At 45.6% G+C, this 21522-nt stretch overlaps 1 protein-coding gene across 1 annotated transcript in view; it reads right to left on the reverse strand.

Moving 5' to 3' along the window:
• Positions 1-21522, reverse strand: part of dock3 (dedicator of cytokinesis 3) — a 327231-nt gene that overhangs the window by 276987 nt on the left and 28722 nt on the right. Inside the window, exons 3-4 of the mRNA XM_055647822.1 lie at positions 11674-11714; positions 2825-2880 (exon numbers count right to left, since the gene is read on the reverse strand). Coding sequence (XP_055503797.1) covers positions 2825-2880; positions 11674-11714 — 97 coding nt within the window. The remainder of the gene's footprint in view (positions 1-2824; positions 2881-11673; positions 11715-21522) is intronic.

Below are 21522 nucleotides of genomic sequence, written 5' to 3' on the forward strand. Positions count from 1 at the left end.
TTTTCACATAATCTCGGAGACTACGCCAAAATTGGAGACGACGGGATGCGGTGAGGACATAACCAGTAAGATAATTCAGTGTGATGCTTGCAGGATGTGGGAGATCAGGGACATTGATGGTGCCTTTGGCTGCCTCAACTGTTGTAGGTGTGCCCAGGTTCAGCTCCTGAAGGACCGTGTTGGGGCACTGGAGAAACAACTTGATGATTTCAGGATCATCCGAGAAAACAAGAGTTTCCTGCACGTTGGTACAACTAACATCAGTAAGATAAGAGATGAGGTTCTGCAGAGTGAATACAGGGAGCTAGGCAAGGTTTAAAAGCAGGACCTTGAGAGTAGTAATCTCTGGATGTGGTGGGGGGGGGGGAGAAAATCCATGACCATAACCAGTCAGGGGAGAGTAGCAGTGGTCAGGTCTGTGCACTTCAAGGAAGGGTAAAACCAGGCAGAAACATAGTGATAGAAGACTGGTTAGGTTAGGGGGCAGACAGGAGATTCTGTGGCTGCAAACTGGATTCCAGGATGGTGTGTTGCCTCCTGGATCAACGAGTGGCTGCATAATATTCTCAAGGGGGAGGACAAGCCAGCCGGAAGTTGTTGTGCACATTGGCACAACTGATATCGGTAGGATAAGAGATGAGGTTCTGCAGAGTGAATACAGGGAGCTAGGCAAAAAGTTTAAATGCCGGACTTAGAGTAGTAATATCTGGATTGCTCCCGTCATGTGCTTGTGGTCAAGTAGTCTTTTACCCAGGGTAGCAGAATCAAAAATGAGAGGACATACATTTAAGGTGAGATGGACAAGTTTTAATACAAACCCGAGGTGCAAACATTTTCGATCAGAGGGTGGTGGGTTTCTGGAATAAGCTGCCAGAGGAGATAGTTGCGACAAGTACAATAACAGCATTTAAAAGACACTTGGACAGGTACAAGGATAGGAAAGGTTCAGAGGGATATGGGTCAAAGATGGGCAAATGGGACTAGTGGATAAGTTGGGCCAAAGTGGCCGTTTCTTTCTGTGCCGTATGACTAACTCTTTTACTCGGGTGCTGTCTGTGTAGAGTTTGTACGTTCTCCCTACGACCGTGTGGCTTTCCTCCCACATCCCAAAGATATGTGGGTCTGTAGATAAACCAACCACTGCAAATTTCCTCTCGAGGATAGGGAGTGGATGCGAAAAATGGTTGACACAGAGGTGGTGTGAATGGGTGATTGATGGTCGGCATGGACTCAATGGGCTGAAGGCTTGTTTCAGGCTTTATCTTTCCATCAATCAATCATGTATTAATGTAAATAAAGAATGTGAACATTTTGAAAAATATATATTTGGTAGAGAAAAGAAAAATTAATATAGAATAAAGGCATTGTATAAAAGCTATGTGGGAACGAGCATTAATTTTATGATTTTTAAAAGATTATTCGTAAGATGAATATGTGTAGTAAAATAATATCAACAAAATGTCCTCCAAGCATATTACATGAAAAAAAATTGAAGGTTAAAAAACGTCATCAATGGTATGATTTTCGTAAAGAATAAGAAAATACGACATGCCATACTGTAATGTCACCACTGAGGCTGATGTCAGAAGAAACTTCTGAATCTGAAAAGGGTGAAGACTCAGAAAGCATCCAGCCCAAATTGTGTATCTGGTATCTGGCCATGTTGTTATAATCTGCACAGACCAACTGGTTGTGAGGTCAGAGGTCCGCATCTGATTTAAAAGCACACCACTAATACAGAACATGTGCCCAAGAAGAATAACGATTAACGTCAGTAGTAATACAGTGTTTTGAGAGGTTGGTTATGAAATGCATACTAATATATTGCCTTAGTAAGAACCATAGATCCACTACAATTCGCCTACCACTGCAATAGATCAACGGGTGATACAATCTCACTAAATCTCCACTCCGCACTGGACCACTGGGCAATAAGAACACGTATGTCTGGCTATTGGATCATTTACTACTGCTCAACGTTCAACACCATCAACTCCTCCAAACTTATCATCAAACTCAGAATTGGGTATCTGTTTGTACCTATGTAATTGAATCCTCGACATCCTCATTGGCCCACCGCAATCAGTACAAATTGGCAATAACACGTCCATGGCGGTAGAGAGAGTCAACAACCTCGAGTTCCTGGGCATGTATATCTCTGAAAATCAGTCCTGGGCTTAGCACATTGATGAGCTTTCTTTGTGATTGCATCAATGCCTCTGTTTCTTGAGAAGATTGTGGAGATTCAGTATGTCAACAAATATGCTCTCAAACCTCTACAGGTGTTGGTTCCCAGGAATCAAGAAGGCTACAGAGAGTGATAGACATTGCCCAGTCCATCACAAGTACTGACTTTGCCAACATTGTAGTTGGCAGGCAATATCATCAAAGGGCTACACCACCCTGGCTGTGTTCTCATTTTACTCCTCTCATTGGGAAGAAGGTATAGAAGTCAGAAAACTGTGACTACCAGGTTCAAGAACAGTTTCTTCCCAACAACCATCTGCACAAAACTAACCATCATCTTAGCAGCAATGACCTTTTATAGACAGTGGCTTTCATTGCACTACAGACTTCAGTTTTGCAGTATTATGGTTATCTGTCATTAATTTATGGTATAAATAACATTTTTATCTATGCGTTATTGTGTTATCGGGCCAGTTTAGCTGCAGCAATGAAGAGTTTCAATGTTTCATTGGTTATGATAATTAAACACTCGACTCTTTCTGTTGATTCTTAAATACTCGCAAATATCAAGATAAAATACACATATGAGAATAGTTTTTTTGCATCATGACACATTAACAACTCAGCTGGTACTTACCCTCGGTTACTGACCACAGCTGCTTTCAGGTGAATGTAACTTGCAGGAAATAGACCCTGTAAAGAAATGCAAGTTTTAATCCCTTTAAGAATCGAAGACTTGTGTTAAAGATATCCTTTACTAACTTGATATCCGGGGTGAACCCAACAAAGTGGATCTCGTTTGCTGCAGCAAATCTGATGGAAAGCACCTTGGCACAGTTAATGACCCTATAACTCAATATTGTCAAAGACCATTTAAAATGAACTCCAATAGCTCAGGATCTGTGCCATTTTAAATGTAACATGAGCATTAAACAAACGCTTCCCATCTCCTGAAGAAGCAAAGCACTCTTTTTTGGTACTATTCCAGCACTGTGAATACATACAAGAATAGGTGTGACAACCCAAGCCGTAACCAGTCTATTGAGAATCTGTAGAACATAAATTGATTTTATCATGCAACGGCTGATTTCCCGAGCCACAGGCTGAACCAGCAAATTAGGTTTAAAATAACCATATAAGGTTGCATTATTATTATTCCCGACAAATCGGGAATCAAACTGCAAAGGCCAATCCCACAGCTGGAACCTAAAGCGGGCTCTTGATGACTTTATTTCAAGACCCGACTCACAAAGCAAAATGGAGGAAGACCATAAAGACCATTCCTCCTGCTTGTAGCGAGAATGTATCTTTTACCACTGTTATGCCACACATTTTTGCAACCTGTGAATTAGCATGAAACCAACATATCTATATTCGGTGTTGCATTGAATCAGAATTTCATAAATACGGTGTGGTCCAACACCCATTCTGTGTTGTCATTGATCTGTACTTCATGATACTCCAGTGGCAAATGAGATTATGTACCTATTACAGGATTCTTTTACTTGATTGCACCCCCGTGATTATCATATGCCACCATCATGGTGTATCAACATGAAGTTGAGCATGCAGCTATGCATATTCGCTCAATCACTCTCTAACCCATAAAAGGGTCTATAGATAGTTGATACCAATAACTGAAGAGTTAATAACTCATGCAAACCTCCTCCACCTCCAACTAGAGATGACATTCGCATTTTCCCACCTTAGGCCATTAGCATAATTTTGCAATATATTGACATATTTATTGACCATCTACTGGAGCAATGCTGAATACTGTTTGTCAATCATAGTGACTTTAGTAGCTTCAGCTGGTAATAGGACAGGTGTGTTATCAATTACCTTCCTAGCCCTTTATAGTTTGCCATTAAGCATGCTGTCGGTTCTCCCACTTGCACAGTTGCATCACATCTATTACATTGCCAATTAGTCTAATGAATAGAATACTGTTTTATAACAACAAGGCTGTTCCAGGTTTCTATTGACTCCAATCTGTTGCCCAAGGCAGAGTCACAGGCCAACTATCCATTTGATAACAACTTAATTTAACTGGATAGAGGAGAACAATTTCTCAAGTAGCTTGAGACTGAAACAGTGGATTTTAGCCAAATACAGCGTCAACATATAATCCAGACAATACATAACAAGTGTTTTTGAACTCTTGAGTAGTCCTTTGAATGATTTATTGTCATCATACTGTTAAATTGCCTCATCATAGCAATGCCTCCAAATATCTCTGATGATCACTGTACATGGAAAACACCATGAAATCAGTTTAATCACCTTTCTTTCATAATGAACAGGCCACGCCTGCCATCATTTCGTGTCTGCCCTGAACGGCAACTCTGACCTGGTTACCGATAATTCTCACATGTCCCAAGACAACTCGTGCCATAATTCTGACCTTGCCTTGAAAGACAATTCTGCCCATATCTCCGAGCCTGTCAAACCTGGCTAAAATACTGAACCCGGCTCAACGCAATTCTGGCCCAATTCCAACCTGTTTGGAATACTAGTAATGTCCAGTTTTAACTGGTTAAATGCCTCTCTGAGTAGATGACAATGTCTTAATCATTTGTGTATTGTACAACCAATTGTAAATCTTACCAACTTGTTCGTGGTCACTTAGTTGTAGAATAACTCTGGTCAGCTTTTATGCTGCTACCAGCTTCAGTGAACCGCTTACTGTCGATGAAGCTGTGGGGTGCATTGTCACCGACACTATGAAGCCTTCCTCGTCATTGGCCTGATTGGTCCAACAGCTTATGCTTCGTCCTCCAGGTTTTGCCTGTGGACTAGGTCTTACCTGAATAGAAGATTCGACGAGTGGCTCTAACGTCCCCTGATAGCGGTGTTCACTGCATTGTATTGGGATGGCAACCTTGCTGCCAAGAATGGTACCTCTGACACATGCCCTTCATCCCTTGAGGTATGCTCCACGGCTATACCCTCAACCTCAGCGTCAGACTCATACTGACCCGGCATGCTCTCCTCCTCCATGAGGGAGACATTAAGCAGCCCTGCTACAAGGCGCTGCTGGCGTGGCCTCTCCAACAGCTGGCATGGGCTCGGCGTCAGCCTAATACTGACCTGGCGGCTTCCATGCCTTGGGGTATGCTGTTCTGCAATACCACCAACTTCAGGGTCAGAACAAAACTGCCCCGGTAAGCTCACCTCCTCCATGAGGGGAACATTATGCAGCCCTTCTACAGGTGTTGCTGCCATAAATTAAGCAGCCCTATTACAAGGCGCTGCTGGTGCGGCCAAGAGCAATAGGCCGGCACTGCCATAGACTCGGCATCCCCATTAAGCAGCCCTGTTACAAGGCGCTGCTGGCACGGGCTCTCCCATCTGCCCAACACTGCCATAGACTCAGCATCCCCTTTAAACAGCCCTGCTGCTGGCACGGACTCTCGCATAGTCCCGCACTGACACAACTCCTGCTGTTAGAGTGTATATAGATTGAGCCTCCTCTCCATTAGGGCTCCATCCTGGCCAACCTCAAAATCTTTTCTCCTTACCAGAAGGGAACCCTCCCGGCACCAGGGCTGACCACTTTGGTCGGTTTACCCCATATCTTGGGGACCTCTGCGGTCTGGGCACCGCATTGCCGCTGGATTTCCCCTCCCCGGGAATCCCAGTGCCCATATATATTACCGTAGGGAAAACCCTACCGGCACCAGGGATGACCGTTCCGGTCCATTTAACCCTTATCCTGGGGACCCCTGTGGTCTGCGAGCCACATTACTACTGAAATTCCCCTACACGGGAACCCCAGCATCTATATGTATATCGGTGAAAACCCTCCCGCCACCCGGTCTGCTGGCTGTCGCCACCCCGGGAACCCGAGCATCTATATTTATATCGGAGGGAAACCCTCCCGGCACCCGGTCTACTGGAGGTCCCCTCTCCGGGAACCCCAGCTTCTTTATGCCTATCGGAGGGAAACCCTCCCGGCACCCGGAGCGCCTGAAAATCACTGACCACCCCGTCGTGAAACCCGACATTCCCCAGCTATCCGCTTCCGCGGCGAGAACCGGAGTTACCCCTCAGCCCATAGCTGGTTCCCTCATCGGTTCTCGCGAATCATCCAGCAGGAAGCCTCTGGAACAAGAGGTTCCTGCAAGGAAACAAAACAGGTAAGAAATACAAACTTACCTGAAGTTTAAACTTACCCGCTGGAGGAGCTCAGCTCTGCATGACTCCGAAGTAAAATTGAGCATAGGTTCATCCTGTTTCCATTGATCATCCTTGAGATGTTTCTACACCTTGATTGGAGTCCACGAGTGGTAAATTAAATTGATTGGACATGATTTGAAAAGGCACACACCTGTCTATTTAAGGTCCCACAGTTGACAGTGGATGTCAGTGCAAAATCCAAGCCATGAAGGTGAAGGCAAAGTAATTGTCCATAGACCTCCAAGACAGGATTGTGTCAAGACACAAATCTTGGTAAGGGTATAAAACAATTTCTACAGCATTGTAGGTCCCGAAGAGCACAGTGTCCTCATTCATTCTTAAATGGAAGATCTTTGGAACCACCAGGACTCTTCATAGAGTTGGCCGTTAGGCCAACCTGAGCAATCGGGGGAGAAGGGCCTTGGTCAGGGAGGTGACCAGGTGATCAGAGATGGTCACTCTGACAGAGCTCCAGAGTTCCTCTGTGGAGATGGGAGAACTTTTCCGAAGGACAACTATATCTGCAGCACTCTACCAATCAGGCCTATATGGTAGAGTGTCCAGACAGAAGCCACTCCTCAGTAAAAGACACGACAGCCCGCCTGGAGTTTGCCAAAAGGCACCTAAAGGACTCCGAGACCATGAGAAACAAGATTCTTGTTATGTATGAAATATGATTAACATATTTGATCTTGTGCAATGGGACACAGGAGAGACTCATCGTGGTGTTCAAATAAAGAAGCTTGTTATTTTACTCCTGTGTCCGAGCCTTATTTAAAGTCCGTTTCCAGCACCAAATATACAACAATTGGCGACGAGGATCAAAGAACAGAAAAGTACGTCAAAGAAAAAAGTTATAAAAGAGTTTGTATTTGGTGTCACAAATTGGAACGGCACCAGGCAAAAAGATTTGGCACCAAATTGTATTTGAATTGGTGCCAAAGAAAAGAAAAGTCGGAACGGGAAGCAAGAGCGCAAGGAAACAAGTGTACCAGTACACCGAAGAGCGCAGCTGAAAGCTGGAAGCCTAACCAGCATGACAGCGACGGTGCCAGCTTACCTGGAACGCTTTCCAGTACCATGCAGCCCCTGGCCAGGGCCAGCAGCCGCAACCGACGTCGGGTGAGTATCCAGTATTGTGCAGCCCACGGACAAGTCCGGCCATCGACGACAAAGCCGAGTCTATGACAGCCAGCCCAGTCGCGAGCAATTATAAAAGATGAATAAAAGAGTCAATTATAAAAGATGAAATAGCCGCACATTTGGATAGCAGTAACAGGATCGGTCCAAGTCAGCATGTATTTACCAAGGGGAAATCATGCTTGACTAATCTTCGGGAATTTTTTGAGGATGTAACTAGGAAAATGGACAAGGGAGAGTCAGTGGCTGTAGTGTACCTGGACTTTCAGAAAGCATTTGATAAGGTCCCACATAGGAGGCCAATTGTTGTATATGTGGGCAAAATTAGGGCACATGGTATTGGGGGTAACGTGCTGACATGGATAGAAAATTGGTTCGCAGACAGGAAACAAAGAGTAGGGATTAACGGGTCCCTTTCAGAATGGCAGGCAGTGACTAGTGGGTACCGCAAGGCTCGGTGCTGGGACCGCAGCTATTTGCAATATACATCAATGATTTGGATGAAGGGATTCAAAGTAACATTAGCAAATTTGCAGATGACACAAAGCTGGGTGGCAGTGTGAACTGTGAGGCGGATGCTTTGAGAATGCAGGGTGACTTGGACATGTTGGGGGAGTGGGCAGATGCATGGCAGATGAAGTTTAATGTGGATAAATGTGATGTCATCCGCTTTGGTTTCAAAAACAGGATGGCAGATTACTATCTAAATGGCGTCAAGTTGGAAAAGGGGGGAAGTACAACGGGATCTGGGGGTCTTTGTTCATCAGTCTATGAAAGTAAGCATGCAGGTACAGTAGGCAATGAAGAAAACAAATGACATGTTGGCCTTTATAACAAGTGGAGTCGAGTATAGGAGCAAAGAGGTCCTTCTGCAGTTGTACAGAGCCCTAGTGAGACCACACCTGGAGTATTGTGTGCAGTTTTGGTCCCCTAATTTGAGGAAGTACATTCTTGCTATTGAGGGAGTGCAGTGTAGGTTTACAAGGTTAATTCCTGGGATGGCGGGACTGTCATTTGCTGAGCGAATGGAGCGGCTGGGCTTGTACACTCTGGAGTTTGGAAGGATGAGAGGGGATCTTATTGAAACATATAAGATTGTTAAGGGTTTGGACACGCTAGAGGCAGGAAACATGTTCACGATGTTGGGGGAGTCCAGAACCAGGGGCCACAGTTTAAGAATAAGGGGTAAGCCATTTAGAACAGAGACGAGGAAACACTTTTTCTCAGAGAGTGTTGTGAGTCTGTGGAATTCTCTGCCTCAGAGGGCGGTGGAGGCCGGGTCTCTGGATACTTTCAAGAGAAAGCTAGATGGGGCTCTTAAAGATAGCAGAGTCAGGGAATATAGGGAGAAGGCAGGAACTGGCTACTGATTGGGGATGATCAGCCATGATCACATTGAATGGCGGTGCTGGCTCGAAGGGCCGAATGGCCTACTCCTGGATCTATTGTCTATTGTCTATTGACATACCTGAAGTGTTTTCCACATCGTCAAGCAAATATCAGTGCTTTAATAGTACGGTAAACCTTAATTTTAACAGACCTCATTATAACGGATTTTGGCTATAACAGATAGATCTCCCGACACCATCCTGATTCACATGGCCTCTCCAGCCCCAGCTTTCAACACCTCCTATTGATCGCCAGATGCACAGTGCACCCTTCTTCACCCACGTTACAGTCCGGTTGCTGCAGCTGTTGTTCTGCCTCGTGTTTTAGCTGCTGGGTACAGCACTTTCTTCGGGCTGCTGCCATCACCATGGGGCTCCCTTCACCCTCCTGCTGCTTCTTCCGGCCAGTCGCTTCCCATTCCACTACCATCTGCGCCTAGTTTTAAAGCAATCCTGGCACAAAGTGCTGGAGTAACTCAGTAGACTGAATCAGTCTGAAGAAAGGTCCTGACGTCACCTCTTCATGTTCATGTTCTCCTGAGATGCTGCCTGACCTGCTGAATTAATCCAGCACTTTGTGTCCTTTTGTGTATTAATCATTATCTGCAATTCTTTGTTTCTACATACAATGGTGGGCGGCGCGACTCACGTCGCAGCGGCCTCTGCAGTCCGTCTGTCTTTTTTTATTTTTCGTCTCGTTTGAATGTAGTTCTTTTTTTAAACTGGGTATGTGTGTGGGGGGCGGGGGGTGGGGAAACTTTTAAAATCTTTTCCCTGTACGGTGGACCCGATCTTTTTCTGTCATGTCTCCGTTGTCGTTGGGACCTAGCACCGTGGAGTGGCCTCCAACCGGAACAACCTGGGGCTCCAGTCGCGGAGCCTGCGGACCTACTTACCATCGCAGAGCTGGCCGAGTTCGGAGCAGGAGGAGCTATGGTGGCGCGCGGCTGCGACCTGACCCCAGAGATTCGGAGGCTGCAGCCGCAGGTCTGGTGGACAGTAACACCGGTAGACCGCGGGTCTCTGCTGGGAGACCGCTTTTCAGGGCTTCCGCAACGGCAACTTCTCCCGCCCGAGTTGCGGGGTTGAAAATTACCTGGAGCGGGGCTTACATCATCGTCCGGCGCGGCTTTAAATGGGCACGAGACTTGTTAGCTCCCGCTGGGGCTCCAACACCAGGACCCGGAGCGTGGCCTTGCATCGCCCGGTGCGGCTTTAATTGCCGCGGGACTTATTTACCATCGCCCGCCGGGGGCTTTGACTCTGACATCGGGAGGAGAATGAGGAGTGGAGGGGAGAGATAAGACTTTGCCTTCCATCACAGCGAGGAGGAGATGTGCTGTGATGGATGTTTGTGTAAATTGTGTTGTGTCTTGGTTCTTTTTCTTGTGTGTATGACTGCAGAAACCAAATTTCGTTTGAACCTCAACGAGGTTCAAATGACAACAAATAAATTGTATTGTATTGATAATCCCTTACTCAGTTATAGCAGACAATTGGTAATAATGGACACCACTCCCCCTCCCCATGGTCTGTTATACCAAGGGTTTACTGTATTGGTGCAGCTCAGCTAAAGGCGCGGCTACTTCTGATGCAGAGCCCTTCAGTACAATAGCCTGGATGTCTAGTCCCATTGTCTGTAGATCTAGTGTCCTTAACCATTTCTTTATATGACATGGAGTGGAACTAAATTAGCTGAAGACTGGCTCGTATGGTGATAATATAAAAATAAATGATTCCCAGCCAGATGTGGCAAGATTGCAGAGTCAACCGATCTATTGATTATGGGATTATTCAGATTTGACAATTGTATGTAGATACCCAAAATAAGAGACAGATTCCCAATACCAATTCATTGACCAACTCGGCCGTGGCTGGGTGAATGGTGAGTTGGCCTGGGGGCTGGATTGCACAAAGCCCATCTGGCAGGGTAGCTGAGGAGTTTTGGCCCGGCACCCCATCCAACTCCTGAACCGATGTTCGGCCATGAGAAGCAGGGGCGGTGGTGTCGGCGGTAAACAAAGGTCCGAAGGTCGGACAGCTGGCCGAGCTGCCTACCGACGGGGCCAGGGACGAGGCTCTGTTGCTGCACTCCATGGGCTGCACTACGTCGGGGCGGGTGAGGCGGGGCTCCGACCCAACAGTCCCCTTGACCCGAGTAGTAGCAGTCAAATATGGGACAAGGGTGGTCCCGTATGGGAGAAAACAATTTAGCCCAATATACGGGATGTCTTGGCTATTACAGGACAGTTGGCAACCCTAGGTGGAAGCGTGACCAGACAGACCTGATATGACTGAATGGATGTGAAATGTAAAATATTCTAAAGAACGACATTACCAAAATTCTTAACAAAAGCACAACTAAATAAAAGTCCATGTAATTAGAGAGATTCAGCACTGAAAGGGACCTTGCAGCTCATCAAGTCCACGTCAACCAACAATCCCCCATTTACATAACCATAATTATTTCTACAGGGACTGTTACATTTCAACTTGGTTCTTGTTAACAATGAACAATTCTCATGTACAAACTATAAGAATACATACATCTGGAAATGAAAACTGGCACCACCACCTTTTGGATCATTAAATATCACTTGGTCTCCACTTTATAAAGAATGTTGTTCTCACTGCCACGGTCTGAAACTTAAATATGCTTATTTTCTAGCTTTTTCTAGTTCTTATAAAAGTCATAAACCTGTAACATTAATGGTTTCTCTCCTCACAGATGCTACCCGATTGCTGAGCATTTCTAGTTTTTGTTGTTTTTATTATTTACCTTGACTGAAGGCTTCTTGGTGGCAAATCCTCTGAACCATCCTGAAAAACAAAATCATGTTGTAAATCAAATAAAAATTGTAATCACTATTATTTTAAGTAAAAATACGGCTGACTTTGCATTTTGGAAAACAATGGAGGAGGGAGTAGAAAATGTTGGGTAAAGTCATAAGGTCATAAGAAATAGGTGTAGAATTTGGCCGTTTGGCCCATCAAGTCTACTCCACCATGCAATCTTGGCTGATCTATCACTCCCTCCTAACCCCATTCTCCTGCCTTCTCCCCATAACCTCTTGAAATAGTTAATCGCTATTATATAGTTTGCTGTCATCTATAATGAAAGAGCTAATTGCTATTGCGTTGCTTGCTGGGATACTTGACCAGTATTTGTCTTTCTTCTCTTGAACAGGCTTTCTCTAGTGGAAAAGTACCAGCAGATAAGAGGGGGCAGTTAGGGAAGCCAGTACTGATAAGGAGATAGACACAGACTAGCACAGAAAAACAACACCATGTTAGGACTGGACTGTTGCATCTTGGGACTATGAACAACGCCTTTGGAATACTTGGTTTTGAGGAAAAGCTGAAAAACAACTCCATATTAGGACTTTCTGATGCTTCTTGGGACATTACTAAACGCTTTTGGTATTCTGCGTACGTGACCTTTGCTGTAGAAAAGACCCCGGGATTCTTTGTTAATTTGAGTGGTCGTTCGAGGAACAGTAATTCCTTACCACTCCCATCATGACGAACTGAGTAAAGCTTGTTTGGTTTACCTTAACCCATTGTGTTTTTGTCTGTTTTTAAGCAGCGAGCTTTATCACTCTGATACCTGTACTAATCAAGAATCTATATATCTCGGCCTTAAAAATATCCACTGACTTGGCCACCACAGCCTTCTGTGGCAAAGAATTCTACAGATTCACCACCCTCTGTCAAAAGACATGTTTCCTCATCTCCTTCTTAAAAGAAAGTCCTTTAATTCTGAGGCTATGACCTCTAATCTTAGACTCTCCAACGTGGAAACATCCTCTCCACTTCCACTATATCCAAGGCTTTCACTATTCTGTATGTTTCAATGAGGTCCCCCCTCATTCTTCTAAACTCCAGCAAGAACAGGCCCAATGCTGACAAAAACTCATCATAGGTTAACCTACTCATTCCTGAGATCATTCTTGTAAACCTCCTCTGGACCCTCTACAGACCCAGCACACCCTTCCTCAGATATTGTGCTAAAATTACTCACAATATTCCAAATGGAGCCTTGCCAGCGTCTTATAGAGCCTCAACATTAGATCCCTGTTTTGTATACAAGCCCTCTTGAAATAAATGCATGCATTGAATTTGCTTTATTTACTACCAATTCGACATGCAAATTAACTTTTTGGGAATCCTGCACCAGCACTCCCAAATCCCTTTGCACCTCTGATTTCTGGAATCTCACCGCATTTAGAAAATAGTCTACGCCTTTATTCCTACTACCAATAATGCATGACTCCACACTTTGCTACACTATATTTCATCTGCCACTTCTCTGCCCACTCTCCCAACCTGTCCAAGTCCTTCTGCAGAGTCCCTGCTTTCTCTACACTACCTGCCCCTCCATCTATTTTCGTATCATTCGTACACTTTGCTACAAAGCCTTCAATCCCCTTGTCCAAATCATTACATGAAGAGTAGCGGTCCCAGCACTGACCCTTGCGGAACTCCACTGGTCACTGGCATCCAACCAGAAAAAGCCACCTTTATTGCCACTCTCTGTTTTCTGCCAGCCAGCCAGCCAATCTGCTATCCATGCTAGTATCTGCCCTTTGATACTGTGGGCTCTCATCTTCATAAGCAGCCTAACGTGTGGCACCTTATCAACGGCTATCTGAAAATCTAACTAAACAACATTTACTGACTCTCCTTTGTCTGTCCTGCTATTTACTTCTTCAAAGAATTCCAGCAAATTTGTGAAGCAAGACTTCCCTTCACAAAGCCATCATTGCTGACTTTGGCCTATTTAATCTTGAACATCTAAGTACAGGTGCACAACCTTTTATCCAAAATTCCAAATAACGAAAAGCTCCGAATAGCGGGCATTTTTTTGGTCCTTGAAGAAAGGTCCTTGAAGACGTTCATCGAGGGCGGTCCGCAGAGGTGACAGCGGAACCTCCGGTCGGTCCTCGAAGAAAGGGGAACTAAATCCCCATTCATAAAAGAGAAGGTGAGGGTATATTGGGCGGGAGGGTTAATAATTGACAATCTGCTGCTGCCTGTCCGCTGAGTTAAAAGGTTCCCATGGTAGACTCACGATACACAGTGTATCGTGAGTCTTGCGTGGGAGCGTTTTATCTCAGCGGGCAGGCAGCAGCAGATTGTCGCTCCCTTCAGTTTCACCCCACCTACATCCCTCTGCTTCCCGGCCATGTGTGTGACCCCTTCCCTCCCCTCTCCAGCTCCCCGCCCATTGCACCGGCGCGGGGGCTTTGCACTGTCTTCACGTCGGCGATGCCAGCAGGTCAGTGCCAGTCATCGGAGACGTCACGACCACTGCAAGCACGGAGATCCCAGAGACCCACAGCCAGCAGCAGCCCAGCCCCGTTCCAACTCCAGAGGAAAACTGCAAACTGGCCGGAGACGTCAGGACCACCAGAAGCCGCTCCCCGATGGGCCGCTACGGCGACAAGTGGCAGTTCGCCCACAGCCCGAGCTGCGCCTCCCCCTCATCGGGACATCGACCCCCAGGCCCACTGCAAGCACAGAGATCCCAGATCAGCAACTCCAGCCCAGCCCCACTCCAGAGGAACACGCTCCCCGTAGGGGCAGAAGCTGATGGTGTGCAAGGTACGTCTTGTTCTTGGGGTGGTGCAGTTTGGGCTGTGGGCGAACTGCCACTTGTCACCGTAGCGGCCCATCGGGGAGCGGATTATTCTGGAGTTGGAGGGGGAGGGGGGTACTGTGCTGTTTGATCGCCCCCTGCTATCCCACGGACAGGGAGACACAGCGGCTTTTGAGAATGGTGGGCAATCACTTCCAAAGTTCTGCCCACACAGTCAGTACACCTCTCCTACACTTGTCCCCGCACTAAGATCATCTCGCAGAGAATTATCCCAGCCTAACCCTCCCTATTCTGCAAGAAAAAACTACAATGAAGACTCAAACTCGCGATCGAGTAACTGCCGGGATCGAGGCGCAAACTCGCGAACTTGCTGATATGAGCCGAGCACTCTACCACTGAGCCAGCCGTTAAAATCTACGCTAAAAATCTTCCATTCCGAAAGCCAAAAAATTCCGAATTACGAAAAGTGTCTGGTCCCAAGGCTTTCGGATAAAATGTTGTGCACCTGTACTCTGTAATCTCATCCTTTATAATGCAATCTAAAATCTTACCAATCACCGGTCAGACGAACTGGCCTATCGTTCCCACTATTCTGCCTTGCTCCCTTTTTGTGCAATGGGGTAATATTAGCAATTTTCCAATCATCTGGGACCATTCCTGATTAGTGATTCCTGAAATATCACTATCAATGCCTCCACAATCACTAAAGCCACCTCTTTCAGAACCCTAGGGTACAGTCCACTTGGCCCAGGTGACTTATCTACCTTCAGCCCTTTCAGCTTCCTAAACACCTTCTCCCTGTAATAGCCACCACTAACTTCCACCCGCTGACTCTCTTCAATTTCAGGCACATTGCTGGTGTCTTCCACTGTGAAGATTGATGCAAAAAAGTTATTCAGCTCCTCTGCTATTTCTTTATTCCCCATTATCACTTCTCCTGCATCATTCTCCAGTGGTCCAACGTCCACTCTTGCCTCTTTCTTGCTCTTTATATAACTGAAGAAACTCTTGCTGTTTTCTTTTATATTATTCGCTAGCTTACCTTCGAGCCTGCACCACCATTCACTGTGATCATGGATGATCACCCACAATCAGTACCCCGTTCCTGCCTTCTCCCCATATCCCTTGACCACTATCTTAAAGAGCTCTATCTAACTCTCTTGAAAGCATCCAGACAATTGGCCTCCACTGCCTTCTGAGGCAGAGAATTCCACAGATTCCCAACTCTATGGATGAAAAAGTTTTTACTCATCTTTGTTCCAAATGGACAATCCCTTATTGTTAAGCTGTGGCCCCTGGTTCTGGACTCCCCCAACATCGGGAACATGTTTCCTGCCCCTAGCGTGTCCAAACCCTTAATAATCTTATATGTTTCAATAAGATTCCCTCTCATCCTTCCAACTTCTAATGTATATAAGCCCAATTGCTCCATTCTTTCAACGTATGAAAGTCCCTCAATCACGGGAATTAACCTCGTGAACCTATGCTGCACTCCCTCATTAGCCAGAATGTCCTTCCTCAAATTTGGAGACCAAAACTGCACAAAATACTCCAGATGTGGTCTCACTAGGGCACAGGGGCGGAAATCCTGGGGGGTACAGTGGGGAACATGTTCCGCCCCTGCTTTGAGAGGTGGGGGATGACCCCCCCCCCCTCACCCCATGTTTTGTCATCTGGACTTTATCAGCCATTTTCTAAGGGCTGAATCAGCTCATTTGTGGGGCCTTTCAGCCCCCATCGCGGCTTAAAATCAAACTGCTGCATCGAGGAGATCAAGGCTCCCGATGTTGAAGCCCCCGCCGGCCGATGAAAGACCCCATGAACGGGCCGATTCAAGCCCACGGCCTTAGCCTTGCACTAATACATCTCGCTCTCCTCCAGCCCAGCGCGCCACTTGACTTGGGGGCAATTCGGTACAGCGTGGAGTCGGCGCCCGATGAGCAGAGGGAACCGGGACCAGGTCACCGCCAGGGATGCGGTTCTCTATCTGGAAGGCGGAGGGTCTGCTGCGGATGCTGGCAGGTACACAGAGAGAGAGGCCACTCGGCCCGTGCGTTGCTGCAGCCTCAGCGCCAGGGACATGGGTTTAGATTCTGACTGCGGGCGCTGTCTGTACGGAGTCTTTTTCTCCCCACTGGCGCCTTGTCTGATGTTGATCTCACTCTTGCTGCTGAACAGACCAAGCAACAGCACCGAGTGCTCGCTCCGCCACCTCTCTGGCTTTGAGTGTGCGCATGTGTGCGCGACAGCCAAGGAATTGTGTCCCCCCGGTTCCCCCCATGTTTTATAGCGATTTCCGCGCCTGCCAGGGCCCTGTACAAATGTAGAAGGACCTCTTTGCTCCTATACTCAACTCCTCTTGTTGTGAAGGCCAACATGCCATTAGCTTTTTTCACTGCCTGCTGTATCTACATGCTTACTTTCAGTGACTGATGAACAAGGACACCAAGATCTCATTGTACTTCCCCTTTTCCTAACTTGACACCATTCGATAATAATCTGCCTTCCTGTTCTTGCCACCAAAGTGGATAACCTCACATTTATCCACATTAAACTGCATCTGCCCATTCACTCAACCTGTTCAAGTCACCCTGCATCCTCATAGCATCCTCCTCACAGTTCACACTGCCACCCATATTTGTGTCATCTGCAAATTTGCTTATGTTACTTTTAATCTCTTCATCTAAATCATGAATGTAAATAGCTGTGGTCCCACCACCGAGCCTTGCGGTACCCCACTAGTCACTGCCTGCCATTCTAAAAGGGACCCGTTAATCCATACTATTTGTTTCCTGTCTGCTAACCAATTTTCTATCCATGTCATTTCCTTACCCCCAATACCATGTACTCTAATTTTGCCCACTAATCTCCTATGTGGGAACTTGTCAAAGATTTTCTGAAAGTCCAGGTACACTACATCCACTGGCTCTCCCTTGTCCATTTTACTAGTTACATCCTCAAAAAACTCCAGAAGATTAGTCAAGCATGATTTCCCCTTCGTAAATCCATGCTGACTCGGACCAATCCTGTTATTTCTATCCAAATGTGGTGCTGTTTCATCTTTTATAATTGCCTCAAGCATCTTCCCCACCACCGATGTCAGGCTAACTGGTCTATAATTCTTTGTTTTCTCTCACCCTCTTTTCTTAAAAAGTGGCATAACATTAGCTACCCTCCAATCCACAGGAACTGATCCTGAATCTATAGAACATTGGAAAATGATCACCAATGCATCCACGATTTCTGGAGCCACTTCCTTTAGTACCTTGGGATGCAGACCATCAGGCCCTGGGGATTTATCTGCCTTCAGTTTCATCGGTCTACCCAACACAATTTCATGTCTAATGTGAATTTTCTTCAGTTCCTCCGTCACCCTAGATCCTCTGGCCACTAGTACATCAAGAAGATTGTTTGTGTCCTCCTTAGTGAAGACGGATCCAAAGTACCTGTTCAACTCGTCTGCCATTTCCTTGTTCCCCATAATAAATTCACCTTTTTCAGTCTTCAAGCGTCCAACTGTGGTCTTAACTATTTTTTTCCTCTTCACATACCTAAAGTAGCTTTTACTATCCTCCTTTATTTTCTTGGCTAGCTTACCTTCGTACCTCATCTTTTCTCCGCTTATTGCTTTTTTAGTTATCCTCTGTTGCTCTTTAAAAGTTTCCCAATCCTCTAGCTTCCCGCTCATCTTTGCTATGTTATACTTCTCTTTTATTTTTATACTGTCCTTGACTTCACATGTCGGTCACGTCGCCTCCTACTCCGCTTCGAATCTTTCTTCCTCTTTGGAATGAACTGATCTTGCACCTTCTGTATTATTCCCAGAAAAACCTGCCATTGTTGTTCCACTGTCATCTTTCAGTCAACTTTAGCTACCCTCCCCCCCGTGGCTCCATTGTCCCCTTTGTTCAACTGTCGCTTTTGATTTTCCCTTCTCCCTCTCAAATTGCAGATTAAAACTTATGTTGTGGTCGCTACCTCCTAGTGGTTCCTTTACCTTGAGTTCCATTATCAAATCCAGTTCATTATATAACACTAAATCGCCTTTTCCCTGGTATGCTCCACTACAAGCTGCTCTAAGAATCCATCTCAAAGGCACTCTACAAATTCCCTTTCATTGGGTCCTGTACCTGATTTTCCAAGCCTATCTGCATATTGAAATCCTTCCTGACCACTGTAGCATTGCCCTTTTTACATGCCAATTTTATCTCTTGATGTAACTAGTACCCTATGTCCTGGCTACTGTTTGGGGGCCTGTATATAACTCCCATTTGGATTTTTTTACCCTTATAATTTCTCAGCTCTATCCATAATGACTCTACATCTTCTGATCCTATGTCGCCCATCAATAAGGACTGAATTTCATTCTTAAGAGCCTGTCCCACTTGGCCGTCATTTGCACGCCATTTACGCGACCTGGTAGCGTGTGGGTAGCGCAGGACGGGCGCGTAGAGTGGCGTGGAAGAGTGTGCAGTTATGCGTGGTATCGCGCAGCGTCCAGGATTTCGTTCTGCACGAAATTTTCACGCGCCACCGGCCTGTCGCGTAAATGACGGCCAAGTGGGACACCCTGGAACAGCGCAACGTCTCACCTCCAACAGCAGCAGAAGCTGACAAAACATTTCGACCCTTCTCTCCAGAGATGCTACCGGCTTGGCTGAGTTACTCCAGCTTTAAGCTGACAAGCGATCGCCGAGCTCGGCCTGGGGCTCACGGCCGTTGTGGATGTGGAGCCGCCCCCACTCCTACTCCCAGAGCGGGGCCAAGACGATTGGAGATAGACAGAAAATGCAGGAGTAATTCAACGGGACCGGCAGCATCTCTGGAGAGAAGCAATGGGTGACGTTTCGGGTCGAGACCCTTATTCAGAAAGTTTACCAATGTTTTGATGAGAGATAAATTAAGGGAATAAACCAATCTTACTAGACACATAAAGCTGGAGTAACTCAGCCAAGCCGGTAGCATCTCTGGAGAGAAGGGTCGAAATGTTTTTTCAGTCTGAAGAAGGGATTCGACCAGAAACGTCACCCATTCCTTCTCTCCAGAAATGCAGCATGTCCCGCTGAGTTACTCCAACATTTTGTGTCTATCTTCGCTGTAAACCAGCATCTGCAGTTCCTCCTGACACAAAACGGCCTATGCCTTTCAATGATAGATGCCAGACCTTGAACAAATGCAGTTCAAATGGACTTTTGAATGCAATTTTGGAAGGATTGTTTCTTGAAACAAACTGCTCTAAAAGTTTGAAGGAAGGAATTGCAGATACTAGTTTAAACCAGATAGACACAAAATGATGGACTAACTCAGCTGGTTAGGCAGCATCTCTGGAGAAAATAAATAGGTGACGTTTCGGGTCGAGATCGTTCTTCAGGCTGGGTCTTTTTATAGTGAAAACAAAACTGCATGACATTATTTTTATCATGTGATGATTTTTCCACAAGTCGGTAGTCATTGTTGCTCAAGAGTAACTCGGGAGAGGAACTTGGTAACTCGGGAGAGGAACTTGGTACATCGCAGAAATGAGAAGTAAACGGCAAACTTAGACGTACACGTGGGAACTCGTTTAAACTCGTGAACTTAAACTTGGAATCTCGTAGACAACCATGAGTTTGATTTTTTTATTTCACTCGGGATCACTCCTGGGTGGACTCGCACCGTGAGACAGGGCCATTAGTCTTCAACCAACCAGCATTTGCTGCAGATGTGGTCACCATGATTGACCAAGGTCCACCAGCTCCCACATCATGCAGCTGCAGCACATCGAGTGATCCTGCATGTGCCCTTTGCGCATCTCACATTCCTTCATAAAGCTTCCTACTTTCTGTTGCTCTAGTCTTGCAGGTCCGCTCCTCTTTCCTCAACCCTGCTATCAGAAGCCTTTTGAGCCAAACCCTCAAGATGCACTTTTCCTCCACACGGCACTTCCGCTCAACATGGACGCTTCCAACAGGCCATTCCGCCTTCCTTTTTAGCAGCTGCAAACTATCTCCAGCTAAGTCTATCGGACACCTGCTTCACTCTCATGTCCTGCTTCCACGATTAGCACTGAAACTGCCACTAACTTCTTCCTGCCAATTTTTAGAATCCTTTGTCCTTTAAAAAGCAGATGTAATAAACATTATCTAAAGTGTTACTGCGTAAACCATAGGTATTATTTAAATCCAATTTCAACTTACTCTAAGAATATAGTAGAACATCCATCAACAAATATTCTGCAACCCACTTTACAGCACAAATATTCTGCCTTACTGTAGATCTATTTGTCTGCCTGGTCCGTATGCTGTTTCCACCAATATCCTTTTCAATTTTCATACATTCTGTGTTTGGTATTTCCTGTATTCCATTTATTGTTTCATTTGGTCATATCACAAAACCTTTTCTTCTTCCAATGAACTCATCTTATACCATTTCATTTTCAGTAAATATGTTTTCCTTTATTCCTTCTTCACCATATGTTTTGTTCCTTTTTAAATGCAGCTTATCTCTAATATGTCCAGAACTGAATAAGGGTCTTTGACGTGAAATATTAACTTATGTTCCACACAGATGTTCCACACAGATGTTCCACAGAAACTGATGAAAATGTCACTATAGTTTCTGATGAAATAGAAGAAAAAAGACAGACATTAAGGAAGATAAACATAGCACACAAATCCTACAGAAAAAAATAATTAAATGATGAGTCTGGGTAACTTCTTGAGAGGAAATGATTGGCCCAACAAGAGAGGTTAAAGAAGTTAGATCTTTGGTTTTGAATTTGAGAAGAATTGTGGATGCTCTTATTGCAATAAATATTTTGAGGGGAGATATTGTGACAGTTAAAATAGTGGAAGAGTCAAGAATGGAAAAGTAAGTGGACAAAATTACAAGAAAAGGGGTCAGTTATTAAAACATGGTGTGTAGAAACTTCTTTCAGAGGGTGGTGAATCTTTGGAATTCTCTATCCTGGAGAGTTGTGATGGTCAGATCATTGGGGGCATTTAAAGTGGAGATATATAAAGATTTGAAGGATCAGGGAATGATTGCCAC

Source organism: Leucoraja erinacea, chromosome 16 (assembly GCF_028641065.1).
Source record: "Leucoraja erinacea ecotype New England chromosome 16, Leri_hhj_1, whole genome shotgun sequence".
NCBI classification, from domain to species: Eukaryota; Metazoa; Chordata; class Chondrichthyes; order Rajiformes; family Rajidae; genus Leucoraja; species Leucoraja erinaceus.